The sequence below is a fragment of the Mirounga angustirostris genome, unplaced genomic scaffold, assembly GCF_029215605.1.
Source record: "Mirounga angustirostris isolate CCGP_5_RB_7025 unplaced genomic scaffold, mMirAng1.0.hap1 SCAF_2, whole genome shotgun sequence".
Lineage (NCBI taxonomy): Eukaryota > Metazoa > Chordata > Mammalia > Carnivora > Phocidae > Mirounga > Mirounga angustirostris.
Genome location: NW_026991710.1, coordinates 159,552,379 through 159,579,943, shown reverse-complemented (window position 1 = coordinate 159,579,943; position 27,565 = coordinate 159,552,379). Strand labels below are relative to the sequence as shown.

The window sequence follows — 27,565 nt, the reverse complement described above, 5'->3', positions numbered from 1 at the left end:
ATCCAGCACATCATTTACCAAACCCACCCTCAGCAGAAGGCAATTGAAGGCCCTCTGTGGTCATCAGAGCATGCCCCCAACCCAACCAGGAGGCCCATCAAGGCAGACTTTCCAACCACCAACAGGCCTCTCCCTATGTGAACAGAAATAAGACACCATTCTGTGATACTTGCAAGCCAATGGGGCGCTGGGTGTTTCTGCTCCCCTCCTGGTCTTCCAGGAAACTGCCAGCCTAGTCGCTTGCCCCTAATCTCATTTCCGGCTGCAACGTCCAGCCCAAGCCCACCCTGGTTCCCTGGGCCATACTCTGCAGCTCTGCCACTAGAATGGGAGTCAGAGGGCTGATTCTGTCTCTGCCTCTCCCAGTATGTCAATCCCCAGACAAAGCCTGGCCTTCTCTGGGTCTCAGTTCCTCACCTGAAGAAGGACAGGTTTTGAACTGTATGGTCTTCTACATTTTGTGATTCTCCTGCCTACCCTCACCCCCCTACACACACACACACACACACACGCACACACACACACAAGTGTAAAACATTGAGGGCTGCAGGGAGAGAGGAAGCTCCCATTCCACCTCATTTAGAAACAGGCTGAAAGGAGTCCACCCTGGCCCCATGCAAACACAGCATGTACACGCACAGAAACACGCTCATATATATGAGGGCTCACAACCGCACCTGCATCCTCCATGGACAGACCCCAAGTCCCTGTCAGCTGGCAGTCAGTCACACAGCTGTGAGTCAACAAATATTTTCATGTATTGACCACTTGCCCTAGAAATCCAGCTGTGAACTGGAAAGACAGAGTCCATTCTCTCCAGAGGCTTTCAGTCTAGTGAAAGACTGATGATAAACATATGAACAAATAAATAAGGTAATTTAAAGTGCTGATAAGTGCTATGAAGAAAATAAACTAAGGGAATTCAGAAGAGAATGAATGGGGGATGGGAAGGCCTGTCCTAGGAGGTAACATCCAAGTTGAAAAGCACGGTGGGCAGGAGGAGTGAAACGTGCAAAAAATCCAAGGTAAGAGAATCCCAAGCAAAAGGGAAAGGTCCTGAGACAGGCATGAGCTTGGCATGGTAACATCCCAAACAATCCAAGGTAAGAGAATCCCAAGCAAGTGCAAAGGTCCTGAGACAGGCATGAGCTTGGCATTTCACAGGCCGAAGGAAGGGTAAAGTGGCTGAAGTTTCCTTAATGAAGCAAAAGAAAGAGAAGCCACAGATGGTAGCCTGGGTATAGTAGTGACTACAAAGATGTCAAAAATTGAGCCCATTCTGCACATAACTTAGAGATAAAACCAACAGGATGGGTTGGACACTGAATAAGGAGAAAGAGAAATCCAGGTTTTGGGCCTGACCAGCAGGTGGATGGTGGAATCACTTTGTGAAACAGGAAAGACCTGGAGGGGAGAAGGAGGACAGAACTAAACACATCATTCTGTTTTCACTGAAGTTTGAGATGCCTACTAGATGTCCAAGTGGAGATGTTGAAAAGGCAGAAGGACAAAATGAGTCTGGAGTGCAGGAGGTAGGTCTGAGCTAGAGGCATAAAAGAGCATGACCGACACGGAGGCTATTTAGTGCCATAGGACTAAATGAGGTTGCCTAGGTTGGGGGCGACGATAAAGAAGAGGAAAGGGCTCAGGACAGAGCTTCGGACACCATCATTTAGGGAAATGGGAAGGAGTAGACCAGGAGGTTGGGGAAAGTCAGGTGTCCTGGAAGCCAAGCCAAGAGCTTCAAAGAGAAGGACAGTCAACTGAGTCCAAATGATTGGGGACATAAGGGTGAACAGAGAGGCAAGTGACAATGAGATATAGACAAAACAAACTCTAAATGGGGCTGGATGGAAGGCAGGACAGGTGGGGAGCTAGAGGGAGCCCACCTTCCCCATTGGGTTGTAGCCACCCACACCATCACCTCCACATCCCTTGCCCTCATGGGGACACCCATGCCCAGCTGCCCCTCAAGATTCACTCACTGTCCCAACATCTGCACACTGAGCACCCACTACATGTGGAGCACAGCTAGAGAAATGAACAAAAGCAACAAAGGCTCCTGCCCTCCTGGAGCTTACATTCCAGTCTGAATGAGATTATAATCAAATAACAGATGGAAACTTACCCTTGGCCTAAGCCTCGCTCTGCAGGCTCCACAAGTGTCCCTGCCCGTCCCTGCTCAGGGCTGGACTTGGTGATTATGAGCAGGCACTCTGGCCCTGGCCCTGTGGGGAGGCAGAGGACCTAGCTGGGCCACCAACTAGCAGAGCAAGCAGGTTATGCAAACTCTTTGAGTCTCATTTCTTTTCCTTATCTGCAAAATGAGGATAAACACCCAGCCTGCCTGCACACAGGACAGTGCTGAAGATTAGACAGGATAATGTAGATAAAAATGTCTCTCCCGGTTTCCAGAACGTGGCACATGCACCATAAATGCTTGTTTACGAGTATGTCCCCCACCTGGAAAGATCTTCCCTCCCTCCATCTCTCCATTGTCACATAACCCTGCAGGAAGAGGCCCATCCCGTGTACCCCTTGCTCCAGCCTCACACACAACACCCCAAAAGATAGAAGGGTGCCCAGTCTCCTCACTGGTGATCAAGAGGAAGGCTCCAGAGTGCTCTCTGCTCATCCAGAAGCCTAAGAGAGCAGGAACTCCAGGATTTTCCTCGCCACTGAGAGTGGTGGCCGGGAGCCCCATACCATCTGCATGAAGTGGTACCTCAACTTCCCCAAGAGATGACCTTGCCAATCCCAGCATGCCTCGCCTGCCAGTCCTCTGTCCTCACTCAAGGCCCAGGGATCCAGTGGGACCACAACCTTCGTCCCTGCTGCTCTGGGTGCTGCCCCTCAAACCAGCGGCAGTCCCAGGCTCCCTTATATCCTCAACCTTCTCCAGCACTACCCCTCCCCTCCAGCCCCACACAACACGCAGCCACCCCAGCACTCTCCAGGGTCAGCTGTATTTTTGGAAGCGGACCAACACCGAAAGTCAATTTGATGAATGGCAAATTCACTGAAAATAAATTCCAAAAATCAGTTGCTCTTGAATATCATTTTATATTTTGTCAAATCTTAACCACTGTCAGAGTTCTTTCTCCAATTCTTCAAAAGGCTTATTGGTCTTAATTTTGTGTTTTAAGCAATTAAAAATTAAAATTTCATCATTTCACCTTTTGAAGGGACTTTTTCGGCCACTTTTGAGGGCTCTGTGTCTTTTTAAATGTAGTTTGGGTGGGGTTTTTTTTTTTTTTTTTTTAGTGGTTCTTTTTTTTTTTTTTTTAATTTTTTATTCTTATGTTAATCCCCATACATTACATCATTAGTTTTAGATGAAGTGTTCCATGATTCATTGTTTGTGCATAACACCCAGTGCTCCATGCAGAATGTGCCCTCCTCAATACCCACCACCAGGCTAACCCATCCTCCCACCCCCCTCCCCTCTAGAACCCTGTTTGTTTTTCAGAGTCCATCGTCTCTCATGGTTTGTCTCCCCCTCCGATTTCCCCCGCTTCATTCTTCCCCTCCCGCTACCTTCTTCTTCTTCTTCTTCTTCTTCTTTTTTTTTTTTCTCAACATATATTGCATTAATTGTTTCAGAGGTACAGATCTGAGATTCAACAGTCTTGCACAATTCACAGCGCTTACCAGAGCACATACCCTCCCCAGTGTCTATCACCCAGTCACCCCTTCCCTCCCACCCCACCCCCCACTCCAACAACCCTCAGTTTGATTCCTGTGATTAAGAATTCCTCATATCAGTGAGATCATATGATACATGTCTTTCTCTTTTTGACTTATTTCACTCAACATAATACCCTCCAGTTCCATCCACGTCATTGCAAATGGCAAGATCTCATTCCTTTTGATGGCTGCATAATATTCCATTGTATATATATACCACCTCTTCTTTATCCATTCATCTGTCGATGAACATGTTGGCTCTTTCCACAGTTTGGCTATTGTGGACATTGCTGCTATAAACATCGGGGTGCACGTAGCCCTTCGGATCCCTACTTTTGTATCTTTGGGGTAAATACCCAGTAGTGCAATTGCTGGATCATAGGGTAGCTCTATTTTCAACTTTTTGAGGAACCTCCATACAGTTTTCCAGAGTGGCTGCACCAGCTTGCATTCCCACCAACAGTGTAGGAGGGTTCCCCTTTCTCCGCATCCCCGCCAACATCTGTCATTTCCTGACTTGTTAATTTTAGCCATTCTGACTGGTGTGAGGTGGTATCTCATTGAGGTTTTGATTTGGATTTCCCTGATGCTGAGCGATATTGAGCACTTTTTCATGTGTCTGTTGGCCATTTGGATGTCTTCTTTGGAAAAATGTCTGTTCATGTCTTCTGCCCATTTCTTGATTGGATTCTTTGTTCTTTGGGTGTTGAGTTTGATGAGTTCTTTATAGATTTTGGATACTAGTGGGTGGGGTTTTTTAACCAGGAATTTCACCATACTCACACCAATTCCCGCAATGACATGTTAGCTTTAATTTTGTATTTATAAAAATTAGAACCAAAATTGAAGCATTTCATACTGATGTGATTCACCTAAATCCTTCATCAGCATTTTTTATTTGTAGTGAATGGATGAAGGATTGGAGGCACCAACCACAAGCTAAAATTTTTTTTACTGACTATGAGATATGAAATTTTTTTTACTGACTATGAAAAGTCCTTCTTCACAAAGAAATTCCAAAAAGCCACCTACGGTTGCTGTTTTTACCTTCCTACCTCACACCCTCTCTTCCATCCTCCCCAAATCAAGTTTCCAACCCACGGCCCCACTAAGGACAGTCCAGCCAAGGTCGTTAGTGCCCTCCATGCTGCCAAACGCAATGGTCATGTCTCTAAACTTCTCTGACTTGACCTCTTGGCTACATTTGGCATAGCTGACCCCTTCCTCCCTCTTGAGACCTGTGCTTCCCTTGGCTTCCCCCCTCACCCTTTTCTTGGTTTCCCCTTCCTCATTGGCCCTCATCTCAGTTTCTTTGCTTGCTCTTCGTCCCCTGCATGGAGAGCCCAGCCTCCCTGTCTTTCTGTCCACACACTCTCACTAGGTGACTTCATGGGGCCATGGCTTTAAATGCCACCTATATGCTAATGACTCTCCATCTATACATCAACCCTGACCTCTCCTCAGAACTCCAGGCTTACATCCAACTGCCTACTGGCATTTTCAGGCGGAGGTCTGACTAGCACCTCCACCCTACTGTGGCCAACAGAGAACTCTGGATTACTGCCCCCCCAACCTCTCCTTCCCTCTTTCCCATCCTAATATCCAGCAGTACCATCGCTGTTCAAGCCTAAATTACCAGAGTTGTCCTTAGCTCCGTCCCACGCCAGACCCCAGATCATGCACCCCCTTCACCCCCTACTGTCTTAGGAGTCCAGCCAGTGCAACGGCCTCTCACTGCTTGCCAGCTTCCTCCCCTGCCTGTGCCCCTCCCCGCCCCATGGTCCACTCTCCCACAGCGCAGGAGTAAGCTTTTCAAAAGCAGAAATCATACTGTGCTGCTCAAGTGCCTAAAATCCTCCGTTTCTCATCACCCTTAAAATGAAATGCAGAGTCCTTAACTTGCCGGCAGCATCCCAGTGAGCTGGCCCCTGCCTGCATCTGTGCCCACCTCCCAAACACCACCTCCACCTCACTCACTGGGCTCCAGCCACATGGCCTCCCCAGGCCCCACCCTCCCTCATGGTGTCCCCTCCTGGGGACCTTCCCTTAGATGTGCCCTCTGCCATTCCCTGCACTCCATGGTGGGATCCTTCCTGGGACTCCGATTTTGGCATTTCCAATCTGGAAGACCCACCAGCCACCTCTGTCCTGTCCTCCTATTTAATCCTGCATGGCGTTCCTCACTATCTTTCTGTTGGTGGTGCTGTTCATTTGTTTGTTGGCTTGTCTTCTGTTTTTCTCTGTCTCCGGCGAATTGAAATAAGCTCCATAAGGGCAACTAACTCACTTGGCTTGTTCACTGACACACCCCCAGCCCCTGAAACAGGGCACAGCACGTACAGGATGCTCCTGGGGTTTGAAGGATGAATTCACACACACACCACCTCTGCGAGACGGGACGTAAGCATCCAGAGTTCAACGACATAACCTCCAGACGGTAGGAAGCCCCAAAACACACATCTAAAGGTTTAGTCCACTAACTGTTTTTGTTGATCACGTGAAAATGGCCTTCCCATCTTCAAATGCCCCTCTGTGTTCACCCCTGGACCAGTGTTCCCAGGGCTTCCCTAAGAGGCAGAAAAGAGGGTTGGGGGCAATGATTGCTCCACTGAGGGAAGGGCCCCATCACCCTTCTGCACTTTCCCGCTCAGGCCACACACACACACACACGCATGCATGCACACACCACCACCCCCACACATACATAACATGCTCACAGCACACATACACACACCACCACCCCACACACAAACACGTAACATGCTCACAGCACACACACACCACCCACACACACACACCAACTCATATACACACCACTCCACACACAAACACGTAACAGGCTCATAGCGCACACACACATACACACACACCACCCTCCACACACTCTGACCTGACCCCACTCGGTCCTGTTCCTTTCTCTCTCCAGCCATGGGGTTAAAGGAGTCTATCAACAGATATGGTTGGAAGAGGCATTACCAGGGCACTTACCCAAACCCTGCCTTACGCTGGAGTAAATGAGGTGAATGCAGTTCATGGCTAAACCAGGAGCATGCTCAGGGGAGCAGAATCTTGCAGAGCCATCTCAGGAGCTTCTAAAGAGCAGAGGGACCCAGCCCAGAACTAACCCTCCCCATCACCTCTGCTGGCAGAGCCTGTCTTACATACCCAAGGAGAAGCAAGTAGGTGCCCCCTAGGAGATGTTATTTTAAAAGTACCAGAACGGGTGCCTGAGTGGCTTGGTCAGTTAAGCATCCAACTCTTGCTTTTGGCTCAGGTCATGATCTCAGGATCATGAGATCGAGCCCCTCGTCAGGCTCTGCCCCGGGTGTGGAGGGAAGGGCCCCATCACCCCTCTGCACTTTCTCTCTCTCCCTCTCCCTCTGCCCCTCCCCCCCAAAAAAGTACCAGAAAATGTCTTCACCCCAAAAACCTCACCCCAACCATGACATCTCAAATTCTACTATTAAAAAGTCTTTCTTTAGGGTTAAACTTTGTTCTCTCCTTTTCTTCCTTCCTTCCTTCCTTTCTTTTTTCTCATAGCAATTTCTTCTTTGGACACAAAGACAAAAAAACATGATGTCACCAACACCCTGCTCACACCGTAGGGCAAGCAAATCCTGCCCCCCACTGCCAGGAGCCCTAGGTCACCGTGCTGACAGGAGAGAGCAGGAAAGGAAACGGAAGGGGGACACGCCTCAGCGCCCCTTGATGGTGGAGCCTGCCTCCTCCCATTTGCTCCCAACTGATCAGCAGTTGTGACTGGGCACCTGACCCCATCCACACAGTCACCTCCCCCGCCCCCGTCCCCATAGGCCCCGTCCCGCCACCCCACACCCTCTCTCCCTGGCCATCAGACGGGTTCCTCCTCGGAAGGGGGAGGTGTAAGGTGACAGCTGCAGCTAAAGCCCAGTCCTCGTTGACACTCAGAGTCTCTGACAGCTGTCAGAGAAAGAATGTGACTTTGAAATTTAAATAACACGCTTCTGCATTCGGCTCAGGGAGACAACCTGAGGATAAGCAGTTTATCGCCTAAGCCACCATGCAGGGGGGCAGGGAGGGAGGCTGCCTGCTTCCTCAGTTCCTCCCCTGCTCTCCATCCCCAAAGCACCCCCACCACCTCCTCCCAGGGGCTGCCTCAAAAGGGGCTCTCTGAGACGCACCAGCCAACCAGCTGAGGCTGGGCCAGGAAAGCCCTTGCTCGCCAGTCTCCACTAAGTACCCTGAGGGGAGGAGGCTCTGGGGGCACAAAGGCTCGGGCACCCCCTCAGAGGAGCCAGGGAAAGGAAGGGGCCTGAGGCATCTAGCAGAGCTGAGCCAGGCCCCCACTCTGGCCATGGAGGTGACCTTCACAGAGGCCTGACTCTGGAGCCCAGGACCTAGGCCTCTCCCCACCCAAGGGCAGCTCAGCGCCCCGCCCCCCACCCCAGGGACCCAGGCCCCCTAGCCAGGCAGTCATGCTGAGCTCTGTCCTGGAGAAGTCCAGGGCAGGAGTCCCAAGCACGGAGACCCCAGCGAGGCCAATCTCCCATGTGACACAAGGGTCTCTCTTCACTGTCCTCGGAGCCCACCAGGCCCAGAAGATGGTTCCCATCACCGCAGCTGGGCCAGGCCTCTAAGCCATGACGCTGCCAGCAATGGCATTCCCAGAACCCCCCTCTCCTCTTCCAAGACTTCCCTGATTTACCCAGGCTCCTTGAACTCTTCAGCAGCCCTTGCTCTACACCACACCACCACCAATAAGCCTCCTAGTGGGCGTCTAAATGGGTGTCTGCCCATCCCACTAGGCAGTGAGGACGTGAGTCTGCTTCACTCTAAAGCAGTGTCTGATGTAGTGTCTGGAACACAGCAAGCTCAGTGTTTACTAAACAGGTCAGCCTGGGCCCCATCTCTCCCACAAAGCACTTAGGAGCACCCCGCCCTTCCCTAACCTTCAGATACTCCAAAGATGCAGCACACACAGGCCCCTCAGACTTGCTTGTGCCTCTTCGCCACCTTTCCTTGTGCCGTCTAACGCCACATTGAAGCCATTAGCTCCCTCCCGCCCTCTACAGTGCCCCCGTACCGCGTGACGAGCTATGCATGCATCACCACCAATCCCTGCAGGGCAGGCCCCAACTGCTCCATTTGACAAGTCAGAAGGGTCAAGTGACCCACCCTGTGGTCACCCAGCTGGGAGGGCAAGGCCAAGATTTGAACTAGGTCTGGCAGGCCCTCCCAGTACTCCAGGATCTTCTGTGTGGATATGTATTAGAAGCACAGCAGAGCGCAAGGCACCCACAGGAATACAGAGAAGCATGGACACAGACCAACACCCACGATCCCACACGTGCCCCCAACACATGAGAGTGCTGTAGCACCAAGGGGAAAGGTGGTGCTCATCTGTCAGGGGCCACCTGTCAGGCTTCTCGGCAGGGATAGGGTTCCCTCCATTCCTAAGCCCCCAACAAGGGGACCACTTGAGCCCGACACATCCTTAGGCCTTTCCTGCCCCTAGCCGGGCAAGACGGCCCACCCACCCCAGAGGCTCACTGGCCAACTGAGGCAGACACCGCCCACTGCGTTTTCCTCCAACCCACAAAATGCCCCAGGCCCAGACATTTCACCCACCTCCATGTGTCCCCAACCCTCCACAGTGTGGCTCAGCAAGGCCAGGGTGGCTCAGCAGGAGTCCCCAGGTCCTACTGTCCCATGAAAATTGCCCAGTCACCTCCCACCCAAGCCCCCACCAAGCACTATCATGGGTGGGAGGCAGCCTCATGTCACCAAAAGGCTTGCAACCACTTCCCAGATGCAAGCTTCCAGGCCATCTGCCCTTAGAGAAACTCCATAAGTTTTCAATAGCTACATATTTTAGTGCAGTATGCCCCAGCACTGCGTCAAGGATTTACCTGCAGTATCTCTTTTAGTCCCAGCAAAACTCTAGAGAGTAGGTGTTTCTATCAGCCCCTTGGGAGAAGGGGTGGGCCTAGGTGATCTCTAAGTTCCCTTCCAGCTACAGAAAAGACATATTTGCATAAACGTGCTCTGTGCCCATGCATCTGGTAAGGCCCTCATGGGATGCAGAGGCCCTGGAGGCTCCCACCCCTCACCAAGAATGCATAGCCCAGCCGAGCCATCTGCCGTTGCTTCTCCCTATCCCCCAGGCATGGCCCCAAGGCTACGAGGGAAACTGTTGCCTGGGCCTCCCAGACCCTTCACCCTTGCGTTGATGGCCTCCCTCCACGTGACCCAAGCATGGAACACTTCCACAACCTCTCTCCGCCTGAACAGTCTCTCCCTTCCCTAAGAAGACCTTCTTCTCCTCGCCTGTTCCATCCTCTCCTGCCTCCCCATGTGCGACCAGCCGGGGTGCAGTATTCACAGGGTCACAGACACCTGGGGACGGAGGGGCTCCCGACTTCAGCTCCCCCAAACCCCTGTCCCCTACTGAGCATCCTCGGCACAGGGAGGATGACTGTTACTCTGCCTACATCCATTCTCGGTAACCCCTCTATAGCAACCTTGCCAGTAGGTATCACCTTACCACTATACACGCATGGGCACTACAGCTCGAGAAGGCCCAGTGAGGCCCAAGATCACACTCCCCTAAGTGGCCAGGTCGGGATTCAAACCCTAGACTGTCTGCCTTAAGGCCCACACTCTTCTTGTGCACTAGGCTGCCTCCCTAACCACTCCGCTTCATGCTTGCAAGGGCAGTTGAGTGGCTAGAAACAGGAAAAACCTCACTTCCCCATGAACTCTCCCATCCCACCTGGACGCCTCCAACATCACTGCTGTCATGGTTCAGGGAAGAGCCAGGCTGCTCTCCTCCCAGCCTTGGACTCAGGGCTAACGGGACACCAGTAATCCCAGCCCCAGTCACTGACGCTAGGGCCTGTCTTTGAACTAGGCAGAGAGGAGGGGAGGCTGGTCCTTCCCCCAGGGCCTCTGGCATCAAAGAGTGCTGGAGGAATCCTGGCAGCTTTTATTGCCAACAGATTCCCAGTGGGACTTTCTGAGAACCCCAACAGAGAGAGGAGGCCAGAGATAAAGAAGAACACATGTTCCAGGAGGCCCCAACACGGACCCAAATTCTTAGAAGGAGATAGCAGCAAGAACCCCAAAGCTACAAGAACATCCTTTTCCAAGTCCCTAGGGCCCTGATTAGGCATAGTGCGGCCTAGAGGAGGGCCACAGAGACCCCATGCTCCCCACCCCCTGCCTTTCCACACAAAGATGATGGGGGAAGCAATTCACAGCCAACTCTTGGTGTGTGCATGTGCAGATGGGCTCCATCCAGTTCTACAAGGTGGCAGCCTCATCATCCTAAAGCACCGGTAGAGATCTTGGGTCCCGCAGGCCAAGCCTTCTCAGCCAGCAAGCCACAGGTAGGTGACATATGTGCCCAGAGACTGACCCCACACAGAGGCCCATGTTCCCCCTGAGCACCAAGATGCTCTGCTCACCCTAGTATGCCACCCAATGTTGCCACTGTCTGTGTGCCTTGGTGGGGAAAAATCGGGGAGCTCCACTCCAAGCTTACATTTTCCTTCTTCAGAAAAGAAACATAAGGTCTGGAGCAGGGAAGTGACCTGCCCAAGCCCCTCAGGTGATTTGTGGCAGGGAATGCACTGGCACTCACTCAGGCCTCCCAGCTCCGCATCCAACCTTGTTCCTGCTCTGTGCCCCACCCTGGCCTGCTTGGTATCCTGCTGGCCTGGCCAGGGCCCTCCACCCAGCTCTGTGCCCAAGCTTCCCAGACGGGGCCACCCACGCACCAACTCTGGGGCTACTGTGGGTGGAGTGGGGTCAACTGGAGTGATGAGGGGGGCTGTCACAGACCCCGAAGTTATGCCCTCTCTGTAGGGAGTGGTCCCCCAAGCCCAGGGATCCAGGGTCATGTGGGGGCCATTTCCATCTGGGCAGCGGGTAAAAGAAGCTGATTCAGTGAGTTGAGACCCAATAACTTCCTCACTTGTCAATATCCTTATCTCATGGAGTATCAAGTCCATCACATAAAGATTTTCTGCTAGAAAGATGTTTAGTGGGAGTCCGGGAAACAAACCTCTGACCTTCACCCTTCAAGGAGCAAGGCTAATCTGTGTCTTTGCTGGAGGTAAACCCAATGGCTTCCACCCCTCCAGCAGTACTCAGCTGGCAGGGTGAGAACTGGGTACATCGGGGCTGAGGGCATCCACACTATAGCATCCCATGCTGAGAATATTCTCAACCTGCATCTGAGCCCCGAGGCTGTCCCCAAAGGAGTGGCCCAAGGTGAAGTTCTATCCAAAACCAGTCAGGATCATCTCTGAAGTCTCCATTTCATTCACCACCATCCCCAACCACCACCAGGGCCCAAGGGCAAATCTAGATGGTCACCCTTTGGCCAATGCCTCCTTTCTCATGGGGTTCCAGGATTTCTCCCATCAGGAACATATATATCCTCCCATATCAATCTCTTAGATACAATCTCAAAAATTGGCTCTTGGGTAGGCAAAAAAAGAAAAGTAGGTATTCCTTGGTATTTGCTATGGACTATATTGTGCCCACCAAATTCATATGCTGAAGTCCTAATCTCCAATTTGACTGTATTTCCAGACAAAGCTTTAGGAGGTAATTAGGTTAAGTGAGGTCATAAAGGTGAGAAGGTAGGGCCAAAACCAATAGAAATGGTATCCTTATATTTAAAAAAAAAAAAAAAAAAAAAAAAAAAACTCTCTCGCTCTCTCTCCCCCTCCCTCCCTCCCTCCTCACCACCCCTCCCTTCCCACACAGTGAGAAGGTGGCCATCTGCAAGTGAGGAAAAGAGCGCTCACCAGACACCAAGCCCGGCCAGACTTTGATCTTCAACTTCCAGCCTCTATGAGATAATACATTTCTGTTGTTGAAGCTTCCCAACGTGGTATTTTGTGACGGCAGCCCAAAGAGACCAAGACAGTATTTCTCTACAGAGAATTGACTTTTCTCCTTAGCAGGGGCCAATAACAGAAAAAGAAAGTTTGAAAAACAGTCTCCTAGAGAATTCTTCATTTGAAGGTGCTTAGGGTCTCACTGGAGGGTCGTTCATTTCACAGTTTTCGAGCGCTGCTTCTCAACTGGTAGCAGTCGTGCCCCCAAGAGACATTTGGCAATGTCTGGAGACATTTTTGGTTGTCACAACTCAGTGCGTTGCTACTGGCGTCCAATGGGTAGAGGCCAGGGACACTGCTAAACATCCAACAATGCATGGGACAGCTCTGCCCACGGGAGAGAATTATCCAAGTCAAAACCCCAACAGTGCTGCTGTTGAGAACCCATGGTTTAGAGCAAAAGAAACTTCAGAAGGTTTCGCATACTGCCACAAAACTTCCTAGAAACCTGAGGTCTGGAGCCCTGTACCGTAACAGGCCCCCCCCCGGCCACCTTTGAGCACCAGTGGTGGCTTCCGGAGGAGCTCGTCCCCAGCCCCTACAGAGCGGTGCCCAAGACAGGCAGTCCCTCCCCAGTGCCCGAGCAGGGGCGGCTGCCCTGGGCCCACAGGTCTCCCAGATGCCAAAGGGAAGAGGCCAAGAAGAAGGAACCAACAAAGTCCTCAGACTCCTGCACAGGGACCATGACAAGCAAAGCTAGAGCTCCACACAGTCCTCTCACTTCCCGGGGCAGGCCGGGGCAGGCCGGGGCAGGAGTGGCCGGGACTAAGAGGCCTCTCGGTGGCGCTCAAGAAGAAGAGCCCCCGGGGGAAGGGGAGTCCCAGAGCAGAGCCGAGAGGGGTGATATTACTGCCAAGAACCACAGCTAATGGTTCCTGGGCGGGCCCTGGGCTGCGTTGCCCAGCAGCTCGCTGAGCCCTTCACAACCACTGGCTCATTCAGACCTCACGACAACCCAAGGTAGGTACTCTCCCACTGTGCAACTGAGGAAACTGAGGCACAGAAAAGTTGAACAGCTTGACCAAAGTAGAATTCCAAAGTGCAAGAGCTGGGAACTGGAAAGAAGGACCCCGCAGGGCAAGACATGTGACAAACTAGGAGAGTGACACCAGGTTTCCAATTCAAGACCTACTGCACGGAAGGCGCATTCTAGGCAAGTCCCATAAATGCTCCACTCCACACACAACGTCAGGGGTGGGTGTTATGGTTTCTTCTTTCACAGATGAGGGCCCGAAGCTCAGAAACACGAAGGGGCTTGCTGGTGGAAGGCAGAACCGACTGAAGGCCAGGGCGCCTAGGAGGACTGGGGAGGCCCTAGCATGAGCCCACTTACCTGAGAAGATTGAAGCAAGCCTGAAGATGTCCGAGAGGCGGGAGGTCACCGGCTCATAGGGTGAGGCTTCATAAAACTCCTCACCTGGAAGAAAAAACCAGCGTCAGGCACAGGTTCACCCCTCCCACGGTGCTAGACAAGAGCAAGTGATGCACGAGATGCTGAACATTTCATACGGGTGAATTCTTTCTCTCCAACTAGAGTAGTCTCCCACAGCAGGTCAGTACTGCTCACACTTCCCTCTGCTGACCTCCCTGCATGTCCAGCCCTCTTTTAAGGACTTCCAAATGCTTCTGGAAAGAAAGCACTGGGGAGGTGGACAGCCTGCGGAAGGCCAGACATAAATCAAAGGATTTGAAGCCAAAGGCCCTCCAAGGTTGTTCAGTACAAGTTCCTCATTTCACAAGAGAGGACTCTGAGGTGGCCCAGAGAGGTAAAGACACCTGACTGAGATCACACAGCTCCTTGTGGCAGAGCTAGACTAGACTCTGGTCCCTTGGCCCTCACGCTGACATTCTCCCCCATCACTACAGGTTCGCTCTGCCCAGGCCGCCTAAGGCACAGAACTTCCTCTTTGTTTCCCATTATGTCACCAGAAAAGTCTGCCTGGAGGGGCTGAAGGTCTGCTGAGTGGAGGCATGACCCCCATCTTGTCTGACCAACTCCCCACCTCTGCACTCCCTGCTGGCCTGGCCAGGGCCCTCCACCCAGCTCACACCTGCTGGCTTCTCAGACCTCTCCTCAGGGCTCTGGGGCGCATCAGAGGGCTGGTGAATAGAAAAGCAAGCGAGTGACAGGAGATAAATGGCACAGGGATGCCCTGGAGACCCACCACCTCCTCATCGGGACTCCCGGCCCTTCCACCAACACCTCGGCAGGAGAGGAAATATCCTCTTGAGACGTTACTGTGAGGAGAAATCAATGGATAATCACTCAGACTGTGTGCGTGTGCTGAAGGGGCAGGGGAGATAGGTGATGACCCATAGTCTCACACATTGATTTCCCATTCCCCCAGCACCTGAAGAAGAGCACATGTGCGGTGGCATCCACGGGGCCTCCTGCAGGACGGGGCCAGCCATCCAGAAGAGGGGACCTGCAATCTGCCCGTAAGGGGTGAGGTCCCCCAGAGGCCAGCACTCAAGGCTCATCCGGCCCTCTGCTGGTTCACAGAGCAAGGCCTCTGTCTGCTATAGCTAGCAGACCCCCCAAAAATGGTACAGACCCCCAGATGTTCATTCTCCCCCTGGAGAACCGGCCCCCACCCTTTACTTCACCTCACAGGAGCAAGCACCCTTCACGCCCTGCAACACACAGCACACAGAATGCACTGCACACAACAGGCCCTAAGCGCTAACTGCTGACCGACATCCAAACGGCACTGATCCTTTCAGGCCAGTCTCCAATCCCACCTGCCCCCGGGACTGACCAGGCCTGTACGATCTCAGTGTCCTCCTCTCTACCCACAGGCACCAGAGAAAATCCCAGCGGTGGGGTTACCAGCCACTGCCATTTGTTGGGGCCAAATAATATAAGAGCTTAGGAAGCGTTTTTGTAGGAAAAATGATGTTATGCTGAGCCCTCTATGCACGGGCACCACTGAAAGCGCTTTAGGTGTACGAACTCACTTCATCCTCTTAATTTCTCTACGAGATAGGCACTATTCCTCTCCCTGTTTCATTGCTAAAGAACTGGTCTGAGATGTTAAGTAACCGGCCCAAGGTCACACAGCTGGTACGTGGCAGAGCCAGGTTTCAAACCCAGGCAGCTGGCTCCAGAATCCAAGTACTTAGCCATGATAAATACGGTCTCCAAAATTAAAAGTGTTGCTGAACCAAACTGTTCTTAAGCAAGTACTGCTGCTGTTGGACTTTTCACAGGGTCAGTCTTAGGCCAGCAGGACTGCTCCCCCAGCCCCGGGCCTGTCCTTCCCTCCTGCACCTGGCAAAGCTAGGCACCTGGGTGCACATCAGCTAGTATGATCGACTGCAGAGTTGGGGGGTAGTGTCCGGGGGGAAAACAGCCTCTTGCAGGACTGGCTGGGAAAGGCCCATCCTATTTAAGTCAACTCATGCTGCATGCTCCTGCGGCAGAATTCACCAGCAGGAAATCGGAGACCTGGCCCCTTGGGCATCCCGGCCACCAGACTGACCCAAACCTAAGGTGTCAGATTCCCAGGCCATGACCTGTGCGAGAGGCCTTTGCTCCTCACATCTGAAGGACCAGAATGACCCTGAACTTCAGGGCCACCTCTGGAGAAGGCAAGAAGTCTGGTCTCAAGTGCCCCGTGGAGCCATCAGGGACAGCGCCACCATGTAAATACTGGCGGTGGTGACAGAAGGGACAGTTGAGCCCCAGGCCACAGGTTCTCCCCAGGGCAGTTGGAAAGGGGTCTGGATAAGGAGTCGGGGGCCCTGGTCCCACCAACCCTCCTCCCTGCACCCTCAGCTTCCCCACCAAAGTGGGAGTGGGACAGAATGATCTCTAGGTCCTTTGCAATTGGGAACATCTAGGAGCTCAGCAGAGGCCACATTCCTGCTACCACCAGCTCTGTCCGCAGCTGAGGTCCTCAGACTATGCACAGCTCAGCCTCAGGTGGAGGGAGAAGGTGGCGCCCAGCCTCCAGAGAATTCACACCCGCCAGCAGTGGCCAAGGGGAAGCCACAATCAAAGTCCAAACCAGCACAGATCTCTCCTCCCCACAATCCCCCACCCCGCCCCAGGCCCAAGCCAGGTTATTAAGTGTTATTAAGGAATAGGGAGGAAGTGCTTGCAGCCTCCCCCAGGGAGACCACTCATCCCACACCATGAATAATTAACTCTCAGGTGGATCCTGTCACTCACAGGAACATTACCTACTGTTAAAAGGCCTCTCAGCTTCCCCCGGCCAGCTCTAGGCAGAAACCACCTCTGGCTCCCAAGAACCAGGAATGGGGGAGGGGTGCATTCTGAGGAAGGAGAAAGTAGGAGGTCTACTTTTGTAGGATTGGCCCAGGGGAGGGTTCTCCTAGCCACACGCAGCCCAGCACAGGGGACCACGGCTGAATCAGTGCTTCCCCTCGCCCACCCCGAAGCACACAGTCGGGGGGCTTCGTAGATGGTTGCTGAGTAAGAGAACCAGCAAGCCAGCTCACGCCTCTCCCGTCCCGTACTGCTGGGTTGAGAGGGCCTTGAAGAGCAAAGCGCAGGACGCAGTGTAAAGCCCGTGAAGCACGCCATCTTCATCCAAACGCCCCACTGCCTGGCTCCCACCAGCAAGGGCCTCGGCCCTCTGGCGCAGTAATGCCAGAGGGAGCCACTCGGGTGGCCAGGCTCTCAGGGGGCCCACCCGGCTCTTCCAGCTGGCAGTCCTTCTGTCCCCTCCCCTGGGAATCCTGCAGCCCTCAGCAAGCCCACCCCAAGGTACCGCCCCACTTCCCCTGGGTTGAAACTGAAGGCCTCAGGAAAGAAAACAAGAAACTAAAGAATGCAGCCCTGGGCTCAGGGACCTCAGTTTTCAGGCACTAGAGAGGCATCCTCCCTCACCTCGCAGGGAATAAGAGACATGCACTTTGTGGCACTGTTTCCCTCTCTCTGCTCACCTCTAGCTCCAGGACTCGAGGTTGCTGGGAACGGGAGACTGAATCAGAGGAATTACTTTGCTATTCACGGTGGTGATACTGTTCATAATGACCTGCCCGCTCTACTCCCACATTCAGGGTGTATTGGAACCATCTCGGCACCTGCTCAGAAATCCCTCACTCTCCGGCCCCCACACCCGGTCCCCGTTTCCCCTCCCCTCCAGCACCCTGAGGCCATGCTGCTTCTCCATCTCAGGCTAACCACCGACGCCGTTCCACAGCATACCCCTCTCTTCACCTCAACACTCCACCACTACTGGCCTACTTTCCATTTCAAGCTGCTCCACCCTCTCACATCTTAAAAAAAATCATCCTTTGTCCTCTCCTCCTCACACCAAACTTCTAGAAGTTGTCCACAGTCACCTTTCCCAGCTCCCACTCACTCCCTAACCAGGCTTCTGCTCCCAGTGGCCACCTGCGGCGCTCACCCCAAGGGCACAGGGCCATGCCACCAGCCCTCTCCTGCTGGACCCCAAGTACTGGAGACTGCTGGCCCTCCTTCCTTCCCCGGTCCCCTGCTGTCCCTCCCGCCTCTCTCCCACACCCTTGCAGGTGCCCCTGCCTCCCCCGCCCATCTGTAAACGTCGGTGGTGGTCCCGGGGGCTCTGTCCCCTCCCTCCCCTCAGTGTGTGCACACCCTTGGCCTTGGCTGACCGCAGCTCCTAAATCTCCATGTACAAAGCCACTTCCTCACCTGGGCTCCAACCAGAGCCACACACCCCAAAATTAAGGCATCATCTCCCTGCCCTCCCCCCACACGAAACCTTCTCCGCCTCTTGTGAACGGCCCCATCACCCACCCATTGCCCAAAACAGAAAACTGCCCTCCTTGACTCCTCTCCCTTCACCAAGACCTGTTGGTTCTGCTTCCCTGGACCCTCCCTCGTTCTTGCCGCTGTCCTCAGCCAGCCACCACAACCCCTGGCCTGGATCACAGGAACAGCCTCCAATCTTCACTGTCCTGAAGCCGAGATCGCATGGCCTCCCCTTGCGGGGCTCCCTGAGGCCCAGCAGGTCCCGCACCCCTCCCCTCTCCTCCCCCCATCCCCAATTCCAGCTCCCCACCTGACTACACTGAGTTACCTGTTGGTCTGCGAGTGAGTTCAACTCCCTCCTGAGGGCCTGTGCCCAAGCTCCCCCTCCACCTCCCACACTCTGCCCATATCCCTCCGGGCGTAACTACAGCTCACTCTTAGCCTCGGCTCAGAGGCTGCCTCTTCTAGGAAGGCTCTTAAGACTATAAGAAGCTGCCATGGGGCTCCCACAGCACCAAGTGCTTTCCGACAGCACCAAGTGCTTTCCGACAGCACTGAGGCCACCAAGTGACAGAAAGCCCCTCACTTCTCTGCACCCCCCCAGCTATGAGCTCCATGAAGGCAGAGGCTCCCCCCGCTTGTTCTCAAGTGTTCCCACAATGCCCAGCAGATGATAACTTCTCAATAAACAGTTGTTGAATCAATAAATGACCGTCTGACCAAGGTGGCCAATCCTCCTGCACTATACGCAAATCCTCCACACTGTGGTCTGGAAGGGGATGGCATCGGGGAGCGGGCTGTTAGGGGAAGGGGCGGTGGCAGGTTCCACCTTGGGAGCTGGAGGGGCCTGCTGCCCACACACTGCTCCAAGCCCTGTGGAAGGGGCCTAGGCCAGCCCTGGGGTCAGGAAGCCCCCTGAAGAGCAAGCCTCCTGGCAGCAGGAAGAGCAAAAATGGGACTGCCCTCAGCTCAGAGCCCAGGCCTTCGGGGAGTGGCAGGGGCTGGTTTGCTTGGAGGCACAGCTCTGCCTGCAGCGACCCCCCTCCCGCATCTGCCTGGGTACTCCTGCCTCCCCTTCTCAGTTACCACTGCACAAGTCCGTCCCTCCGTCTGTCCGTCCGTCCATCCATCCTCTTCCTGACCCCTACTGCCCTCCTTTCTCCAGCCTTGTTCTCCTTCTCCCACCACTCAGCCCCCTCTCCTCCCCAGCTGACACTCTGCCCCCTCCTTCACCTCTCCTGGCCGCCTCCAACAACCGCCCTCCTAGATCAGCCAGCTACTTCCTCTATGTTCCAGGCTCCCCTGGCAGGGAGCGACAGAGACCTGGCCGGTTCCCTCCACTACCAAGTCTTCCCCTGAACCTAGGCCCCCACCCACGGCTCCCCCCCACCCCCGCCCCCGCCGGGCTTACCCTCAGTCAGCCCCAGGTGGATGCTCCAGTAGATCTGCAAGCACTGCAGCTCCTTCTTCATGCCCCGCTTGCAGCGACAGTCGTACAGCGGGCTCTCCTGCAGGACCTCCAGGGCCGCCTGGCACTCCTTGTTGGCCAGCATGGTGTTGCGGTCCCGGCCCGCCAGGCACTGCCTCAGCGTGCGGTAGCGGGAGCTGCAGTTGGATTCCGCGGCGCACAGCTCATTGGCCCGGACACAGTCCACTGGGGGGCGCCAGCCGTGGAGCTCGGGGCCCTGCAGGGAGGAAGGGCTGGCCAAAGAGCGGAGGGTCTCGTCTGGGTGGTGGGGAGGGAAGACAAGCATGAATGAGGGCCACCATGACCTCCGACCCAAGATGCAGGCCTGGGGGCTTGGGCCCTTCGGGGAACTTCACACCCATCTTACTCCAAAGCACACCAAGGCCGACTCCATGCTGCCTTCCCCACCACACAACGGGTCTGAGGAAGAGCCCTGAAAGGTTCCCAAGACACCAACATCCCTCCTCAAGCCCAAAGGAGACCTCAAGTTGTCATTGTGCCCTGGCTCTACCAGATTCTCTTCCAATTCCACTTGGTCACCCCTCAGCCCTGGGCCCAGGAGCGGAGCAGAGGAAAGCCCGAAGACCCTCCAGCAAGATCACAAACAGTTGAAAACCCAGGAGGCCAGAGAAGGATGCCACAGCCTCAGCGGAGAGCTGGGGGCTGCAGGGCCTGCCCAAGTGTGCAGAGGAGGACTCTCGCTTTCCTGCTGCCCAAACCTCCATCCACCTCAGTTCCACCAGATGTCCAGCCAACAGGCTGGATTAAACTCGGAAAGCAGCAGGAAATAATTTTACTCTCCTGGTCTGTTAGGACCTCAGAGACCACAGCATCCAGCTCCCCCTTCCCCACCACTTTACCCTGGGGAAACTGAGACCTAAAGAAGGGAGATGACAACTCAAGGTCACACATGGGCTGAAAGGGCCCCTCAGACTCCTGGCCTGTCCATTCTGAGTTCCCAGACTCTAAGAGAAGACCCCAAGAGACAAGCCTGACCTGTGGCCTGAGGCATGTCCAGAAGGGGGCGGCCACACCTTTCCAGCCCAGCCCTCCACACCTTCCAGTCCAAGTGCACCCTGGCTGGACACCTGAAAACATGACTTCTGTGGCCAAGTTGTACCCCAGCCCTGTGGAAAGAAAGTGGTGCAGGCAAGCCTGACAAGCCCCTAGCTTTCTTCCTTGTGTATGTGTGTGTGTGTGTGTGTGTGTGTGGCTTTCTCATCTCTCTCTCACACACACTTCTCTCTCTGACTTCCTTCTAAGGTCTATTTCTCCATCACCTTTGCTCTTTGAATAGCCTTGTGCCCCATCTCTCTCTCTCTCTCTCTCTCTCTAGCACCTTCTACTTCTCCTCTCTTCCCTCTCCTCTCCACCCTTCTCTGAAACCCTCTCCCCCTCGGTCTCTCCTTTTTTTTTTTCCTTCTTTCCAAAAGCCGAATAATAAGCCAATTGCAAAAGGGAGAGAGCTTCCGTCCTTGGACTCTGGCCGTGCACGTGGAGCCTTGCCTTTCCAAAGGTGAACAAGCAGGATTCAACCACCCTTCCTATTCATCACCCTCAGAGCATCTAAACCCACAGTCCTCTAAAGGAAGGGGCTCCGGGAAAAAGATTCATAAGTGAAGGGCAGGGAGAAGCCCACTTGGTCCTGTCAAAATCAAGCTCCCAAAATGGTTTCCTCTAGACACAGACATCACCCCAGTCTTCCTGTCCACTCCAGATCCTGCCCCAGAAAAAGCCCCTCCATATGCCAGAGCCAAGATTGCCTTTTCCAAGACCCAGGAGTGACCTGGGAGGCTTCCTCCATTCCATCCAGCCCAAAGCATACTAAGATCCTAGGCCAGAAGTCCCCTCCTCAGAATCCCATAGAATCTGCCCTTCCCGCCCCCCCCCCCCAAATCCCTATCCAGAATGGCCACTTCTCACTCCTTTCCCCAGTAGGCCCTGCTCGGGGGGTGGGGGGGGGGGGGGGGAGCTACCGTGGGGAGACAGCGACACCTGGAGGCAGAGCACTGTACCACGAGCCTGTCACTCCAGACAGCTGCGGATGGAAAGGACTCCACCACTGGCGGGAGGAGACCTAGCCACAACGAGAGGAAGTAGAAGAGCAAGGGGTAGGCCTGCAGTGGAGGCCATAAGGGCCAGAGAAAAAGATATTCCTTCTCCCGTTGACCATACCTCTGCCTCAGGACAGGAAGAGCTGAAGGCTGTGGCCAGGCTGAGACAAGACCAGAGAAGAAGCCAGCATGGGGTGTGGGCACGAACAGCGGGGCATCTGCCGAGGCACTGGCTGGAGAGGTGTCCTCCGCCCAAGCCGAGGTAGCAGCTTTATTTCCTGGCTTCAGCAAATTCCTAGGTCCCCGAGCAGGACTCAGTGCATCTGGGCCACCCAGGAGCAGCTGAGCTGACCCAGCCTCACTTGCACCTGCTACCCCCACCTAGCCAGCCGGCCAGCCTGCGTGCTAGAGCCTCAAGAATTACCCAGCCCTGGGACTTCCACGGACTTCCCCACAGCGTCCCAGCAGCCTTCTCCCTTCCCACCTTGACTGTGCCTAAGGCCGCACTGTCTGAGACAGCCTGAGAAGGGAGCATCCTGGGCAGGCTTAAAGATCAAGACACTGGCCTAGGGGATCGGGGCAAGAAGGACACGTACCCTGCCTGCCCTACAGGTGGGTCCTAGAGCCCCACAGGACAATCCTCACAAATGCTGGGCTCCTATGCCAAGAGCAAGGGCGTCCCCCATGCTGCCAGCTGGTACACGTGACCAGGGCAGGAAGATGCTCCACAGAGAGCCAGTGCATCCTCTCCCCAAACTCCCTGGCTGCACCCATCCTTGGCTCTTCTAGTTGGCGTCATGACCCCCAGAACCAATCAAGCCCAGACAGAGAAAGAAATAGCAACTGGGAGCCTTGGGCCAAGAATTCTGAAAGAGTAAAGGCCAGAAGGTATCCTGCTGCTTCCAAATTCTAAATCAGGAGAAAACTCAGATCCATTAAGAAAAGACATGTGGAACAGCTTCTAGAGACAAGGGGGACTGAGAGACTACACGGAGCTGCAAACACCCCCCCGCACTGAACAGCCCCACAAGAGCTAGAATGCACACTAGGATACCAGTGGGAAGGGGGCCCTCTGACCAGCCCTGCCCCCAAGTGACTTTCCCCATCTCATTCTCTCCCTGGGAATGTCAACCCTGGAGGTCAGGATGACGGGGCCAGAAAGGCCTCTCTACTTCCAGGCCTCACTCGGAACCTTGGGGGCACACTGAAGACCCATGTTCCTGGCACCACACTTCACTGTGCCCCCCCCACACACACACTGAAGCTGCCTACCCAGTCTCAAGCTCCACAAAAGCCTCTCCCCACAAGCGGAATTTCCAACCAGCTCCCAACTGTGAGCTCCTTGCCAAGGAAAGTGGCCCTGAGGCTGAAGTTTCCTTAATACCAACCTATCCCTTCCTCCTTGGCTGGCCTAACCCAGAGTCTTCTAACATCTGGTGGTCACTCAGTTAACCCCTCCCCCCAGCTCTGGAAAGGGGCATCTCAAGGGAGGGGAACTGAAAGGCTCTGACCAAAAGGACTGCTGATGCCCTGCTACTACTCCTCCTCTCACCACTGCCCCCAGGGTCTCAGACTCCGGGTGCATCTCTGACACACACATACACACACATACCCTTATATCATGAGAACAAAGTCAACTCCACAGCCCTCCCAGCTGAAAAAAGCCTGCCTGCAACATGGGCCCCTAGACAGGACTAAGGGGCCCAGAACGCTCTTCTCCACCCCGGGACATCAGAAGGCCCCTGTGGGGTATAGACATACATAGCTCAGCAGCGGGCAATCTGGCTGCTTATAATACAATTTTCTTTTCTTCTTAGCCCCAGAAAGCTGGGTTTTCAAACCAGCAGTGGGAGAAAAGGTCGGGTTTTATAACAGCCCCTCCAGAATGAGAGCCCACTTGCAGTGGGTTGCCAGGAAAGGCTGCAAGCTCACAGTGGGCCTGGAGCACCTTTGCAGCTTCCTCCTGCAGCCCCTCCCACCCTGGAGACAGCTGCCTCTGGTTTAGGGGGGCAGGACCTGTGAAGGCCACACCCTAGAGCAGGGCCAGGCACCCTGGGGGACCGCAGCTTCTGGGACAGGGTAGAGGCAGGGGGTGGACAAAGGGTCTAATCAGTATTGACTCAAATCCCCTATTCAAGCCGGGAGGGCACTTACTAGACCACAAACATCTTTCTGTGATGGGCACCTACCCCCTCAGGCCTTCCCCTCTCGCCTCCTCCAGGAGAGAAAGGGTACAGTCCTGACCCAGCTAGGCACCCTGGCTCACCAGAGGCTAACAGCAGGCCAGGGTGGCAGGAACAGCATCCACACGGAGGCAGATGTGTGCGCACTCAACACACTCATTACCCAGCTCCCTCTCCAGAGCACCTACCCAGGGGCAGCAGCCTCGCCAGGGACTCCAGGTCAGCACCCGGCTGGCAAACACCTTCTTCCTCACCTCCACTCCCAGAATGCTCTCTCTATACCCATTTCCCAAGCAGCTGAGATTTCACATAGCACAAAAGGGCGCGAGGGGTTGGGAATTCTGGGTGGGAGACTGCCCAGGGTTCAGGGGCACCAGGCAGCCCCTCCTCCCTGCACTTGGAGGAGGGGGCTTATGGAATGAGCAATGGTCTTTGTTCAGATTCCTTTTTTTCCATCACTCCTCTCCCTCTTCACCCAAGGAAGCAAACTTTGACCTCCCTCCCTCCTCTTCCCACAAGCTACAGGGTCCCCAGGCGGCCAGAAGTAGTGAGAGATAGGTAGTGAACGGTTGCTCGCAACGTTTCACTCTTGCCCACGCATCTGGCTCGGGTCTGGGCGGGAGGGCGGGCAAAGGGTGGGGAGAAACTTGAAAAGTGCTCCAGGGACTGGGGCCACTGGAAAAGGGGTTCGGGGAGCGGGAAGTGGGATGCATTTCCCGAAGGGTGATTGGCAGGTGAGGGGATGGCGGCCAGCGCTGCCCGCACCGATGTCCAAGCAGGAGATCCAGAAACCCATGCCGTCCGCCCGGGCCGATCCAGGAGCCGACCAGAAAGATGGAACTGGCATGATTTTTCTCTCCGCGACACAGAGCCGCTCCCCACCCTCCTCTCTTCCAGATCTAGAGTTGGTATTCTTTTTTCTTAAGTTGCCGCAATTTGAACCCATTATTTTGAGAGAAATGAGTGCTAGCATTGTGTGTGAGTAAGCGAGTGTGCGTGTGTGCGGCGATGGTGTTCCAAGTCTCCTTCCCAAGCCCCCTGCGTAACCAGCCAGCGGCGGTTCGCGTCCCTCCGCCCGCAGCCTCGCCGCCCGGCCCGGCTCGATTCGGCAGCGCGGGGGCCCGGCTCGCTCCGCGGCGCGCTCTCCCCGCGGGTCTCCAGCCCGCGCCCCGCTCGCCCCCCGCGTTCCCGGCTTCTCGCCGGCGACCGAACGCGCGGCCCCGCGCGGCCCCCCAGGCTCCGGCGGACAAGCTGCCCTCCCCGCCCGCAGGTACTCACCTAAAAAGAAGAGGAGGCAGAAGACGTTTGCCAAGATCATGTTAAATAAATCCCACAGTTTTTTGTGTCTTTCTCCCTTAGGTAAAAAAAAAATAACAACAACAATAATAATAGCCAAGCAGTGATAATCAGCCCCAAATCCAATGCGGAGATCCCAGCTAGTCCACCCGATGAAGATCCTGAGTCCTGCGATCCTCGCCTCTGGCTTGGGGGGGGGGGGGCAGGAGGGCGGTGGGCTGCCTCTCGACGCCCCCCTTGCCCACTAAAATCAAATATACACGTAAATGAGGGTATATCTGCTTTGCAAGCCGACAGCCTGGTCCTCGCTCTGTCCTCCCCTCCGCTGGTCCGGGAAGGCGCGAGTCCCCGCGGGTCCAATTCCCCTGCGCTTCCCAGGAGCGGACTGGGGAGGTGGGGAAGAGGCGATTTGAGAGTGAAGGGCTGAAAGGAAGCAGCGAAGGTGGGGGTCAGAATAAAATGCAAATAGAGAAATCCACCGACGGTGTTAGCGCCAAGGAACAATCCAGTGGGAGCTTCGAAGACGAGAACCCGGAGTCGCTTCTTTCGCACCCAGACGAAGAAAAGATTCAAAAAAAAAAAAAAATCTTCTGCCGCTAACCCTTGCTCGTCTCACTTTTTTCTAATGGAATTCCAGTGACTGTGTGTCTCTGCGTGCGTGTGTCTTTCTCTCTTCTCTCCCTCCCTCTCCTCTCCCTGGCTCTCGCTCTTTGCTCTCGCTCTCTCCAGCTCTCCCTCGCTCTCCTCTCTCCCTCCCCCTTCTCCCTCTCTCCCTGCTCCTCCCTCCGCCCGCCCCCTTCCCCCTTCGCAGCTCCCTCGCCGCGGCTCTCGCGCCCGCGCCCCTCTTCTCCGCCCGGGGCTCGGCGCTCAGGCTCCCAGGCGGCTGGCGGCTCGGGGCGAGGGAGCGCGGCGGAGCAGCGACACTCTGCAGCGGCGGCGGCGACACGGCGGTGGCGCCAGGAAACGCTGGACGAGAGGAGTGCTTCGCCGCTCACTCCCTCTGCTCGGCCGCCCGCCCTTCCCGGGACTGACCTGCTGCCTTGGCCGGAAACTGACCGGCTCCCCGAGCTACGGCTCAAACCCACCACAGCCTCCGCACCCTCCTCCTCCCCTCTCAGCGCGCCACCGTACCCCCCCCCCACACACACCCCTCGCCGCGGGCGGGCTGCACCCTCCAACCCCCACTGCCCCTGCCCCCGCCGCCTCGGCCCACGGGTCCCGGAGGCCTGGGGAGACTCAGCTGAGGCCGAAAGGCGTGGAGTGTCCAGGACACCCCAGCCATCCCGGGGGCATGGGGGGAGGGGCGCTCGAAAATCCCCGGCTGCGCGGCCGGGGGTCTGGGGAGGGGCTCCACCCTCCTTGGGCGGATGCGTTCTTGGGGCCGGGGAGTCGAAGCAGAGCTTCTCGCCGAAGGCAAGAGAAAAGAAGAAGCCCCTCCAGCGCCAGCTCCCAGCGTCCCCGCGCAGCCTGCCTGCCCGGGTCTAGCCCCTAGCACGCATACACGTGTGCTCTCCACGCGGAGCTCGAGAACTTTCCCCACACGCCCCTGGCGCCCTCGGCCCCCTCACGCCCCGGCGTTGCAGCCCTTCGAGACTCCCTTTCCCCACTCCTCTCCCCTCCCCTGGTGCGGGAAGAAGGCCACGATGCCCGGGCGCCCCGACCGCCTCCTCCGAGGCCGGCTGACCTGCCCGAGCCGCACCGGAAGGATCGGTCAGGGGCTCGCACCCCACCCCGGCGGGAGCACCCGAGACCGACCGGGCCCAGGGCTCCGTGCCAAGCTCGGCGGCCCGCGCTCGGCGGCGGACTGGACTCCGAGAGCTCTCCCAAGGCAGCCGGCAGCTACCCGCTTCGGAGGCTCCGGGTGGGGTCCCCCTCCCCCAGCCGAGAAGGGGGCGATTGATCCATCTGTCGATGGGCCGGGCTCACCGGCGTGTTTTAGTCACGGAATTTACAGTAAACGCCCAGAGGCACCAAAAAGGAAGCGTCTGGCTGGGAAAGGGCTGAAAGAGAGCTGAGGTTGCTGGCACGTTTCGGCAAGAGGCGGCGGGGCCGTGGACACGCGGGGGCACACGCCTACGCACGCCAGGCACCCCAGTTTCACTCTCCCTCCCGACACATCCTCAGCAACGTTAGAGCTGCTTGAGTCCCTCGGTTTTGGTGCACACATTCCTGCATTCAGCTCCGCGCGCACCCCGTGTGCCGGGGTAGGGTACATCCAGTGCCTTGTAAACTTTCCGCGCTACCCAAAACCGGATCTGGGCCGGATCTAAGGTGTATTTGGTAGT

The 27,565-nt window shown here is 55.4% G+C and overlaps 1 protein-coding gene across 3 annotated transcripts in view; it reads right to left on the bottom strand.

Annotated features, from left to right (window-relative positions):
- Positions 1-26,359, bottom strand: part of GFRA2 (GDNF family receptor alpha 2) — an 85,826-nt gene extending 59,467 nt beyond the window's left edge. For all 3 annotated transcript variants that reach the window (XM_045879970.2, XM_064585441.1, XM_064585440.1), the window contains exons 1-3: positions 25,263-26,359; positions 19,691-20,005; positions 13,909-13,992 (exon numbers count right to left, since the gene is read on the bottom strand). In XM_045879970.2, the coding sequence (XP_045735926.1) occupies positions 13,909-13,992; positions 19,691-20,005; positions 25,263-25,302 (439 nt within the window). In that variant the 5' untranslated portion in view covers positions 25,303-26,359. The remainder of the gene's footprint in view (positions 1-13,908; positions 13,993-19,690; positions 20,006-25,262) is intronic.
- Between the last annotated feature and the right edge of the window lie 1,206 nt (positions 26,360-27,565).